This window comes from Haemaphysalis longicornis, unplaced genomic scaffold, assembly GCF_048455015.1.
Source record: "Haemaphysalis longicornis isolate Haplotype H1 unplaced genomic scaffold, Haemaphysalis longicornis Haplotype H1 scaffold_1, whole genome shotgun sequence".
NCBI classification, from domain to species: domain Eukaryota; kingdom Metazoa; phylum Arthropoda; class Arachnida; order Ixodida; family Ixodidae; genus Haemaphysalis; species Haemaphysalis longicornis.
In genome coordinates, this window is record NW_027526203.1 from 49,020,077 (window position 1) to 49,032,878 (window position 12,802).

The 12,802-nt window shown below is 50.7% G+C and overlaps 1 protein-coding gene across 3 annotated transcripts in view; it reads left to right on the forward strand.

Annotated features, from left to right (window-relative positions):
* Positions 1 to 7,110: 7,110 nt before the first annotated feature.
* LOC144163956 (uncharacterized) overlaps positions 7,111 to 12,802 on the forward strand; it is a 103,807-nt gene continuing 98,115 nt past the window's right edge. For 2 of the 3 annotated variants that reach the window (XM_077694599.1, XM_077694601.1), the window contains exons 1-2: positions 7,111 to 7,208; positions 7,310 to 7,526. In XM_077694599.1, the coding sequence (XP_077550725.1) occupies positions 7,135 to 7,208; positions 7,310 to 7,526 (291 nt within the window). In that variant the 5' untranslated portion in view covers positions 7,111 to 7,134. The other variant, XM_077694604.1, reaches the window with a different exon arrangement.

Genomic DNA, 12,802 nt, shown 5'->3' on the forward strand with positions numbered 1-12,802 from the left:
TTCCTCCACTTTTTCTTTCATTAGGGCTTTTTTCTCTTCCATCTATTTTTTTTACTCTCGCAATACTAATTACGGCTCGGTCTCCAGTGCACCTGGAAGCCCGTTTAGTTGAATTCTACCCCGTGGATGTGTTCCGCACTTCTTAGAGTTCTGGACGCTTCTGCATGTGGGGTGGAGAGTATTGATTGTCTTTTTTTAGACGCTAAAATTTACCCTGCAGTAAAAGACCGGCGTTTTTGCTTTCTCAATCTTCTTCCACACAGGCCGTGAGGCAGCGTGAGGTGCATTCGATCCGCCAGAGGGTGCGTGCAGTTCGTGCTCTCGCGCCAGCTTGCCGCGCGGAGATTATCTGGAACGTCGAACCTCGCCATCCAGGGTGAAGACATTCAGACCGAGCTGTCTCCCCGCAGGCTTGCCCATCTGTTCTTCACGTTTCGCGCCTTCGTCGCTGCCGCATCGAGTGCACGGAAGAGAGTGGGGCACCGGCGGCGGCGTCATCTGGTAGCATTGGCCACCTCTTAAAGGCCCGACGCCTTGGCTCCGGTTCAAGGATGGAGCGGTGAGTCAACGAGGGCTAACGCATTCGCTTCTCCATGTGAGCGCTACACCGGCGTAATGTTTGATAACGATCTTATCCGAGAATTGGTGGTACATGACTGTAGTGAGGATTTTATTTCCTTGCAAGTTCGACATTTTGCGAGTCAGGGAAGAAGTTACCCAGCAGGTGAACCTACTCCTTGTCACCACCCCTGGTTGTTGGCAGACTTGACTCGGTCGGCTGAGTTAATCTTCAGGGGTTTAATCTAAGCACTACTTGGGGGCTGTTGTCCACGCAATGCCAACCATATGCGGGTAACTGAATTACAGCGTTGAAAATTTGGTACCGCGGCCCGCCCTACTTCAGGTGTGTACTTTCTCAGGGTTAACTGCCACTTTTTGCTGTCCTAATCAATTGCTCTCCAAACTGTCATCACTGGAGGCAGAGTGGAGTGTCTGTTTAATCTCTTATACGGGGCTAAGATGGGATAGCAAGTGGGCTGGGGATGAATTTGGTATTGCGTGCTTTTAATAAAAGTTTGGCCACATCAGAATACGCCTGCAAGGCGTATTCCGATATGCGATATTCGTAGAAAATATCAAGTCGTCCCCTGCGCCACATTACACATGAGTATGTTCAACATACACGTTGGAACATAGTTGTATTATGTAATTGTCTGCTACACACCTGCCAATGCATAGCACAAGCAAATTGTCCCCTTGAGCGCACCGATGTTCATACATAACCTGTTGAATTCCGGTTACGATGCGTTGTGGGCAGTTTGTAACCACAGTTTGAATGGGAATGTAAGTGTACAGTTTGTACAGTATTTCTAACCGAAGTTTGAAGTTTCAAATTCAGCGCATTCCATCTGTAGCAACCGCACATCAGGTTGCCATCAAGACAGCGAAACGGTCTGTAATGATAATTCCCTAAATCATATAACGTGGTGTTTTTTCTCTGGGACATAAGTGTATTAGATCTAATTCCATCACACAAGCCAGCCCAGAAATATTCTAGATGCGTGTAATGAAACGATCGAAGCTTGTCTCACATTGTTTTGTCACGATCACAGCTATACTGGGACGCGCTGGTCATTTCGTCCGCATTGAGCAAAGAGAACTGGGCTCACTCAGTTTTCCCGCATTCACTGGCCCAGTCTCAGAGACATTTTCGCGCACGTCGAGTCACACTCATGGCCAGGAGTAAATCTCTCCCGTTTTAATATTTACTGTTTCTTCTGCACATCACTTAACCCTCCCCTTGCAACATTTCTGTATTTTCCCGCACAATTTCCTCTGATTGAAAGAATTGTGTCTCCGCCCGACATGTAATTGCTTGATTGATCAACTTTTTATTTGCCCAGATTTGTTGCTTAAAGAAACCTCTTTGTTAAACCAGTTGCAACTTTTAAATCGTCATTATAGCAGCACGCTCTGTATTACAGTCAAACCCCGATAATACGACTTTGAAGGGACCGCGAGAAAGCATCGTATGACCGGGTTGTCGTACGACCGGGGCGCGGGTAAATGCCGGCCTAATAGGCGGCCTCCCGCGACAGGTGGGCTAAGAACTTATTTAAACTACTATATTTAGTGCGTTCTCGCGTTGTTTGCGAACCTTTAGCTGAAATCCCAGTTTGAAAAAAAGCAACGCCTGTGTTGTGCCCCCTCCTCTTTATGGCGTCCACTAGCCCGCCAGCCAAGCGCCGCACGCTACCCGATATGAGGCCGACGTCGGCCTCATATCGGGTAGCGTGTGGCGCTACCCAAATTGAGAGCAAATTGAGAGAGGAAAACGCGAGTGTGAAACTGTCGAGGCCAAACGAAACGAACTATGATACCATGCGGAGATTAACAAAAAACCGCATTGCCGTACATGGTGGTACATGGTGGGGGCATAATTTGAACAGACCCGCGCCATCGCAATTGGGTCATATAGTGCTCAACACATAGCTGTTTCCGTTTTCTACAAGACCCAGCACCGAGAAATAGATAAGATAATTCAACCTTCGTGAGTAAAGCGTGTTTCGGCGAAAATGATAGCGCGGTCTTGCTGCAGTGACTTGCGGCGGTGGCCAGCGAGGAACCAAAAAGGGGGATACCAATGGGTACGTGTCTCCCCCATCACCTCCTGTATTTTGCGCCGCATTTGCTGCGAACGCGCGGGAATCGAGGCATTCTAGCAGAGAAAACAGCGGAGTGACATCACGGCTTTTTATGAGCAGAGAGCAGAAGTATAGGAAGAAAGAGTGTCCTGAGAGGAAGAAACTTCGATCAAGCGGGCGGGTAAAGCGGCTATCCTGTCATCGCCGTGGGGCTGCATCGTTCGTCGGTGGCTTAACAGGAGCTTCAAACTCACGCTCCATCTGCCGCCTGAACATCGACTTCTCGCGGTTGGCGCGTTGACGTACTGCTGCCGCGTGACACCTTTGCAGGTTAACTCCCGCTCACGAGTACCCGCCTGCTTACTTTTCGTCTGTTAAGTGGTCTGACCCGCTTGGGCACCTTTGCACATCAAGCAGCGTCAAACGGGGATTAAGAATAAAGGAGGTCAGGACGGGCGGCGAAGCGGTGTAAAATATGGGAAAAGCGCCGGTTTAGCCGCGCCAGGGTTCGTCGTATGAAGCGGACCGTGTGCACCACAGCGTCATATCCACGGGGTTTTTGATGCATTGTTTCTATGGGTAGTTTGCTGGCCCCGCGGGGATCCATCGTAAGAAGCGGGTCGTCGTAAGTGCGTGGGAAGAATCACCTGGGTTCCACTTATACAAGAAAAAGTCGTCTTTGAGTTAATACGGAAATGAAAGTACAGGACATCTCACGTGTAGTATGAAGGCAGGGGTTTGGTCCTAAATCTGGGTTCACGTTTCCCTCCACTTTCTTACCTAAAAGGGGTTTATTCATTCTTAACTAAAAATAATTCATTTCAAAAATGCAACTACTCCCCTATCTTCTTTTCTTTCCGTTCTGGACTGCTGGTTTTCTTTAGTGCCAGAGAAAGCATTAATCTACACGTTTCTGGGACCACGCATATCAACCTTGAACTGCTCCCATTTGAACTGCTCCCTTGAACTGCTCCCATTGAACTGCTCCCAATCGTTTCAAGCGAAGGGAACATTTGTGTTTTGTTACAAATTTGTCCGCCGCTGTGCTTCCTTCAATACTACTCGGCTGTGCGGCGAAGCCTCCATTACGTGCGCCTTTCAAGCAGCCCCCCCTTTTGAAGACTCACACTTGCAGCCAACAATTCAAGCAAGCTGCGACGAGCCTGGATCAGGCACCTCGCTATCGGCACGATCAAACTTCGATGGCGGCCGACGAAACACGCGGAGACTTGTCCCAAGGACGCAGAAGCTGTTGCGGAGAACTCCTCTCTCCCCTGCCTCGGACACAGCGTGCGCCGCTGCTACCGACTGCTCACGAACTCTGGAAAGAATGTTGTGTATGTCTCTGACATTAGTGTCGGGTGCACAATCTAGACGGAACGCTTCTTTGACCGTTGGCGCTTTGGGTACAAATAAGACCCCTCCAAGCACTGTAGTTCATTCCTGTTTTTCATTGTTCATTCATTGTTCATTGTTCATTGTTCATTGTTCATTCATTGTTCTTTGGCTTCGGCTCATCTCTCGCTATGAAGTAAACAGTTACGTTTGCCTACGGCTTCTGGATTTCGCGGCTGCAACATTGGCAGGCCGCTCGCTTCAAACCACGCTACCACACGTATGCCGGAGGCGCCGGAGCTGGGCCTTCGCCTACGCAGCAACGGGTTGTCAGCGGTGGGATGGCAACGTCGCAACAGTATATTTGTAGAATATAGCCGGGAAAGGCTTCCGAGATTAGCGCTATGAGTATCGGAGAATTTCCTAACTCGTTTTCCCCCGGTGGAATCCACATTAACATTCAGTCTCTTTCCGAACATAAGTCATAAACTTGTGTCTAGTTTAAACAAGGTGCCGGCCGCGTGGCTCAATGGCTCAGAATTTTAAACCTCGACACCTGTGGAGGCAAAAAACAAAATCACGCATTTTTGCAGCAGTAAGACGGACTTCAAACATCTGAATCGTTCGGTAGTCTTCCTCAATCGCGCATCGTCCTTGAACTGCACCTCCTCCACCGCTGTGGGTGTGGTGTCTTGCCCATACATCTATCTAAGGGCATCTCCATGCGAATCCAGCTTTCTGTGTTATCGAGCCACGAAAATTAGCAATACGGGAAAGACCACCTGAACATTTTTGGAAAACCACAATTGTTTTCGTACACGAAGAATAAACACGGCTAAATCTTATCCCAGGTGTCCATTAGATGAGCAAACATCGCTGTAAGCCCCCCTCAAATAACTTAAAGTCGCTCACTTACCGCGGTGGCGCAAGACCAACGCGTTGCACTGCAAAGCCCGATGTCGTCGGTACGATCCCCACCGCCGCAGCTGCTTCTGTGAATGGAGGTGAAGAAACAAACGCTTGTGCGTCGAGATCTCGCGCACGTTAGAGAGACCCTGGCAGTCTGGGCGTCCAGTACGGCGTGCCTCATAGCCCAAGTGTACTTTCGTCGAGTTAAACCCATGCAGGTTTTAAATTTTCGCTCACAAGCTTGCTCGGCCCCTGAATTATTCAAAATTTAGATGTTATAATTGATTCAAACGATGGAGTACTTTAAGCTTCGTCTTCACAAGGGTGACGGCGATAGCGTTATCGGCTGCGTTCGCATTGTATCAGAACTTCCCTAGTGGTAACAATTCATAGCTGTAACTTGAGCGCACACAAAACGAGGACTGAACGAAGACCAGCGCCGGCTAACAACTAAAATTTTATTCATCACTCAACACATATATACCCTCTTTGACAACACCCGCGCATGTATATGTGATGAGTGATGGATAAAATTTCAGTCGTTAGTCTGCGCTGGTCTTCGTTTCTTCGTTCAGTCCTCTTTTTTGTGCGCTCAAGTTACAGCTATGAATTGTCACCAACTAGCCCGCCTGGCAGTGTTATAGTGGTGATAATTTTCCCAGCCAGCTCGCACGCCTTTTGTTGAGGCAGCGTCTTACGATCGCAAGGGTGACAGTCGGTGCAACAGGATGCCCGTGCTAGGGAATTTTTACGCGCGGCGATTTTTCTGTCATGGTCAACGGCACCGATGACATCGGCTTTTCTGGCACACGGGGCGCTTAACCAAACACGTTGATAAACTTGTAACTCAGTCACCCTGTGGCGCTTATTTAATTCTTTGTTCGTGGTTTTAGCTTGGATTGACAGGCGTGCGCAGTGTACAACCGTTCCGCTGGTATGCATATTACACATTGGCCGTCGGTCAGGATCTGACCTGTCGCGGTGGCTCAGTGGCTAAGGCGTTGCGCTGCTGAGCACACGGTCGCGGGTTCGATTCCCGGCCGCGGCGGCCGCTTTTCTGATGGAGGCGAAAAGCAAAAAAATCCTCTGTCGCATGCCACCGCGCGAGGGACACGAGTAAATTCAGAGCATTGGGGGTGGTCACGTGGCGTAGGTTGTGGTAGTTGGCGGTGGTAGTTGTAGTTGTTGTTGTCGTACGGGTGCGTCGACAGCGCTTGAAGGCAAGTACGACAAAATGCACGAGGCGTTGGAGCACGGGGAGTTTGCGAGCTTGGACGAGTTCCTGCGCGCCTTCGACGTGCGGTCCGGGGAGGAGTACTCGGAGATTCTGCGGGCTGGCGCGTCGCGTCCGTGCGTGCTTCACGCGAGGACCCCCGCCGAGAAGCGCGTGAACGCGTTCAACCCGTGGATCGGAAGGGTTCTCGACTCCAACATGGCCCTGCAGATCATCCTCGACCACTACGAGTGCGCGGCGTACGTCGTGGACTACGTCAACAAGGCCGACCGCGGCATCTCGTTCTCGTAACGCGGGGTCCGCCGCTCGCCGCTGACGTTTCGAAGCCGTGTCCCGCTCTCGATTCGATGGATCCGCAGCTCGACGCTGACGACTGGCGGCGGCCTCTCGTTCTCGACGCTCGGGATCGGCCGCTCGACGCTGACGCTTCGCCGCTGCCTTAGCGCGCGCAGTAGAGGGAGAGGAGGTAGCACCTGCTGCTGCAACGCCTCCTTCAGCGTAGGAGCACGCGCATGCGCGCCCGCACCTGTTGTTGAGAGCGAGGAAAAACGGGGGAGGGGCGCACGTGCTGGCTTGCTGCGGACGCCGATCGCCAACGGACGGGTGACATTGTGAGTTAAAGAAATGGTCTGCATTTAAAACGCCCGTGTGTACGAGACTTCGGCACACGTTAAAAATCCCCAGGTGGTCAAAATTAATTCGGAGCGCTCCACTACGGTGCGCCTCATCGCCTGCACTCCGTCGGCGCGTTAAACCCTACAGTCATCATCGTGATCTCTGACGGCTGCAATTATCCTGGCACCGACCAACGCAAACGCGCCGTCTGACTACGTCCATGACTTTTATCATTCTTTGCGCTGGCCTGTTATTCGGGTTCGTATTGCCCGCTCCGCGCAAGTCTATCTTATCTTGCCGGACAGCGAACGCGCACTTTACCACGCTCTCTAACCATCTAGTGACTCTGCATTCTTGGCGCATGTCTCCTATGTCAGTGCCTTCTTCTGCAATTCAATGCGCCGAACAAACTACCCCGTTATTAATTTTACCGAACCGATCAGTCGAGCATATGTCGCGTCTGCTTTGTTGTACGTTTCGCGTGAATCAGCCTTTCATTCTTGAGTGATGAGTGTTCGTTGGCGTGTACAGTATATGCATACATGTGTCGGCCCTCACGTCGCCTTCGCAGTGGGTCTGGAGCGGCCGCGCCGTTCGTCTCCCTCCCCTCGCCAACCGAATGGTCACAGTGGCCTGTGGACGTGTCCAATGCGGTTCCGGCCTCTAACCAGCCTGGCTCCATTCTGCGGCGGCGCACGGGGGACGCACCGCTCCTCGCCTGCACCTTTCGATGGAGCCGGCCCCGTCCCTCGATGTACCCAGCCTCCGAGTCATCCAGGCACCATCAGGTATGCGTGCGGATGGGCATGTAAAAGCTCCGATTGATCGGAGAGAAACTACACTCCTCTGAAGCCGTCTCCCAAAAGTGGACGTGTTTCGACCAGGGCCGGAGTAAGGGGCGCTACGGGAGCTGTAGCCCCGGGCCTTCAGCTCGACCATTTGAAAAAAAAAAGACGTTCTTGAGTGTGCTTGCTGCCAGTATCGAACCTCACCTTCAAACCGAAGATAACCCGTAACAGAAGGGCGGGGGGGGGGGGGGGGAGGAGGAGGAGCGGCCAGCCCGGCACCTTACGGTTGCAAACCGTCGCATCCATCTCTATTTAATTAAGTTATTCCTTCTCTTCCTCCTTGTTTTCGCGAGATATCTGAGAAGACGTTGTGGATCAAAAGCAGCGGGTACACTGCTTGACGGGTCACAGGAAGCCACATAAAAAGAGCCGCGAGCGCGGCCCCGGTCTTTTAAAGCAAAGATTTCTACCTTTACCAGCCAACGATTCCTTGACTAAGGTAGAAAGCTGGGCCACTTGGTTTATAGTCTTTGAAGTAGGAACGATTGTGTATGAAGTCATGTTCTTTCAAGTCATAGTCTTTGAAGTCAGTCTTTGAAGGGAACATAGTCTTTGAAGTGGGAGAAGGATTCCTCCTTGGCGCGCTGGACAAGAAACTGCGAACGCGGATAAGGAGGGGGACGGCGATTTCCACTCCCGGTGCACAGTATAGATGGCGCGGTGATAGGGCGCTGTTACCCAGCGTTCTCCGCGCGCAGCTGCCTGCTCGCACCGGCGGGCGCGTTGGAGGGATGGCTTCGTCGTCTGCTTTAGCGACGGTTGTTTTTGGCCTGTTCTGGCGTGTTTCGCGTCCATTCCGGGCGTCCTTCGCATAGCTTGACTAACTTCTTCGGCAGCCCCTCCTGGGTAACCCGCACCCGACGTAATTAAGTGGTCGTATGCCAAACACACGTTAAGGATTGGTTTGCAGGGCGGGAAAACCAGATGTAGAGACCACATACAGAAATCTGTCCGATAGAGAAGCGCTACATTTTGCGCACTGATTGCCACGAATGGAGCTCCGTTTTCTAAATTGGTGAATACCAATTTGGTTGTGTTTTAACAGTTATTATAAAAGGCGAAAGCAGCAGCTGGGTCTGATAAATAGCAATTATAAAAGGTCCCTCACCTTTCTCGAAGTTCTCAAACTTACTAAATTAAGTAGTTTAAATCGGTGTAAATGGGAATTACTAAGTTCAGAGGCCGAATTGCTTCGGTGTCTGTGCTTGTGTCGAGCGGTGGTGTACCCCCGAACTAGCACATTAGGATGGCTAGGTCCCGCTGTCTGACCTTTCGAAAGACGTTCCTCTCCGTTTTCTGACGACGCACAGCCGGGTTACACCGGCGGCAGCGTCCGCCGCTCTAGCCCGCCCGTGGCCGATGCTCCTGCGTTCGGGAGGCCACCCCCGAAAATTCTAAGTAATGGCTGGCAGAATCTTTTGTTTCGCTCTTTGTAGAGCCACGTGTGTGAATTCAAGTGACTGTGCATAGGCAATTGTTGTAGCTGTCGTTTAGAGATTTGCTTTCCAAACACCTTTACAGGGTAGCGTTGAGCCAATGTTTTCGGTACAGGGTAACAGAGTAGCTATCTAAAGGCGGGTCTAAAAGTAGGGAAAGGAAATTACCCCTATGGAGGGATGAAATAGGAAAATTCTGGGGCAAAATATGCAGTCAGGCATATCAGGATACGGGCATCCGGAAGTATACCGGATAACGCTTTGTCCTTCAGCAGACAAAATAAGTGGGGTGCTTGCGTCACGATAACAATGATGAAGCTGAAAGAAAATACCTGGTAGAAATAGTCGCTACGTGTCTTCAGCACTTCGAAACACATTTTGAGATACCGGCTTACGTCTTTACACAGGAAAAAGAAAAGCACACAAAAATATTCATCCCATTGAAGAAGCAATAGACCCTATGCAAAATGCGCCCCGCCATCTCACGTCGACTCCGGTAACTAGGTCCGCCATTTTGGTACGGTCGTTTGAAACCGAAACCATTAACAAAACATAGAAGGCGAGCATTGACCGCTCTTGGTGGTGGTCTACAATGCCGGAGCATTGCTTCGTACCACAGTGTACGCAATGCGGAAATACCGGTCAAAATGGAGAAAAGGTACGTGAAGTTCCACGCTTTTGAATGAACTTTCTGACGCGAACTATGCCGGCGCGAGCAATTAACCTTTGTGACACGCTGGGTGCAGTGCGCTGGGACCGATTATTTGTCGTTGGTTCGCTAAGCGCGGGATTCCGTAGTCGCTGTCCGGATGAAAAATACAGCTGCGTTGGAGTTCCGTGGTTCAGCCTTTGTATTCCATATGAAGCCTGAGCGTGCGCCACCTATTCATGCGACTGACAGCGGCGCTCGACCGGTAAAACAGTATCACACGTTTCCAAAATAAGGCTGTTTCTTTACTCGTCCCTGTGGCTCTGCGCCCGCTTCATTTCATTGTTAAATGGTACCACTTAGCCCCTACACGAGCCTTTATCTTACCTAGGGCTGTAAACAAACTTTTCTTGCCGCACTACGCCGTCACGGCGCGGATGAAAATTTCCACTTTTCTTGCCGCACTACGCCGTCACGGCGCGGATGAAAATTTCCTCTGTGGCGGGCGCGCACGATACCTTGCATTTAGCTGCGTGTCGTTGCAGAAGTGGCGTACACTGTTTTATGATGATCTAACGGTGACAAATTCGAGGTTTTGCACGTGGTTCCCGATTGGCCGGGCTGAAAGGTTTGTTGTTACGTCAAGTTAACTTGGTGCCCATTGTAATTTCAGCCACGATGTATTTACTGTCGAATATTTTGCGACTAAAATACACACTCACTCCTCTAGTTTGTCACATGCTGCATGCATGCCTCCGACGTAATGATAGTGGCCATTGATGTCGGTAGCTGAGACAATTTTCAAGTTTTATTGAAAAAAAAAAGAAAACGGCCAGAGTTGCATCAGGCCGCCGCGCATCAGCTTGAGTGCTTTTGCATTTTAAAGCAAAGCTTTTTACCTCTACCCCCCAAGGGTTCTTTCGCGACCGTTGGTGTCACCAGGAAACTCCAGCGAACAAATAAAAGAATTAACTGGAACCGCCGGGAATCGAACCTGGTACTAATAGACTAACAAAGCGAGAGCCCGTTGTCTTACCGATTTAGCTACGAGCACACGCAAAGACTCGGGAGACAGGCGGTGTACTCACCAAGCACATCTACGGGTTTGCCCCCGGCGTTCTCGCTGAATGCCACGTGAAAGCGTCACGCGACCACTCACGCCCGTCTAGCGGCCCTGTGCGCACCTTGCTCGTGTGCTAAAAGTTACAAAATTTAAAGGAAGCTCACACCAATGCATGACATCTCCCTTCTAGTACGCCAATGTGCTCAAGCCTGTGGCCTCCAGTGTTCACGTAAACAATCACAGCTCCTTGTCGTCCGCCCTCACGCCAAATCAAGGAATACATTCAAATACTCCTTGATGGCCAGGCCACCACTTCAAGCCCCAGCATCAAGATCCTGGGCCTACATTTCGAGGCTAACACCAAGAGTGACGTCTCCTTGCAGCACCTCAAAAACAGCATTAATCAAATCATACACATGATCAGGCAAGTTACCACCAAAAAGCGAGGCCTAAAGGAATCCGGTACCTTTCAATTAATTGAAGCTTTTGTCCTCTCGAGAGTTACTTACGTAAACCACCTGTCTTCTTCTCGACAAGGAAGACATAGAGGTGCTTTATATAATGATTAGATAGGCGGTGAAGCAGGCCATTCGTCTTCTCATGAGTGCGTCCACGCAGAGGCTGCTTAGAACGGGGCTCCACAACACGGTGGAAAAGCTGATAGGAGGCCATCTTTCTAACCAGAAGGTCTGACTCAGAACTGTGATGGGTAGCCGCATGCTTCAGCAGATTGGCTGGGCAGCCCAGAATGTCACTCCGCTTGACGTACTCCCAGACTCTTGGCGACTAAAACTAAAGATGCTCCCTTTGCTTAGAAATATGAACCCCTCACATGACGAGGGTCCCCGAAAAGCACGGGCTCAAGCGCTAAACACCACCCTCGGTGGGGATCATGCAGTTATCTACACAGACGCCTCCAAACATCGAGGGCAGCAATACGCCATCATCGTGGCTACCTCCAGAACCAACCTTCTTGTGTGTACCTCGCTTAGGACCCAAGAAATGACGGCAGCCATCACCTTGGCTCTCGCTCAACCAGGGGTTCTGAGGGCAGTCATCGATTCCAAGCAAGCCTACTGGATTTACCAGTAGGGTTGGGTGTCCTGACCTGCACTGCTCGTGCTAAAAAACCCCTCCCCAAACGGTTACATTCAGCTCATCTGGACACCCCCTCACGCTTCAATGGAGGGCAACAAGTACGCCCACCCAACAAGCCTGCGCTTTTACCTCCCGTGCTATGGAGCTGCACGAGAACAGTCACCCGCTTGTCACGTTCAGGGAGATAACCCAGCATTATCGCCTTCTGAGAGAGACCGTACCTTCGCCTTACCCTGACCTTTCCAGAGTACAGCAAACTACCGTACGGCTCATACAATCCGCGCTCCGTCTCACAGCCTACGCGTCTTCACTTAATGTATCCAAATCGCTACGACGGTGAATGTAAATTTTGCTCAGAAGTAGGAACACTCGGCCACATAATCTTGGTGTGCGACTTTAGCCCTGAGCACCCTCCTCTCTTTCCGTCAACTACCCAACAAGAGCAATGGGAGATGCTGCTGTCCAGGCCCTCTCTACCTACCCAGCTTCAGTGGGTGGACAGAACACAGGCCGCGCGGACTGCATATGGGTCCCACAGAAGAAGGAATCACTCCCCAGGGCTGCACTCTGGGACGTTCAGAAATCTGAACACAAGTATTACTTCCTCCTCCTCATTCTCTGCCGCACATCTCGTCACCTCCGTCCGCGGCGCAGAGACGGAGAAGACAGATCGTCTAACACCGTTTTGGAGCTTACTTGAATTTTATATAAAAAAGTTTCCACTCTGGTGCTACACCAATATAACTCAACCAAACACCGTTCATGCTTCATGCATTGATTTAACCTTAACAAGAATATCTCTTTGAAGTAATAAATGATGTGGTTAAGTGCATTTCACTTCTCTCTGGTTTCGCTATTTGAAGAGCGATGTGAGTGAATTTAAGTGATGTCGCATGGGCAATCGTTATGGGTGCCGTTTACAGCTTTGCTTTCCAACCACATTCACGGGGTGGATTGGCGCGATTTTTTT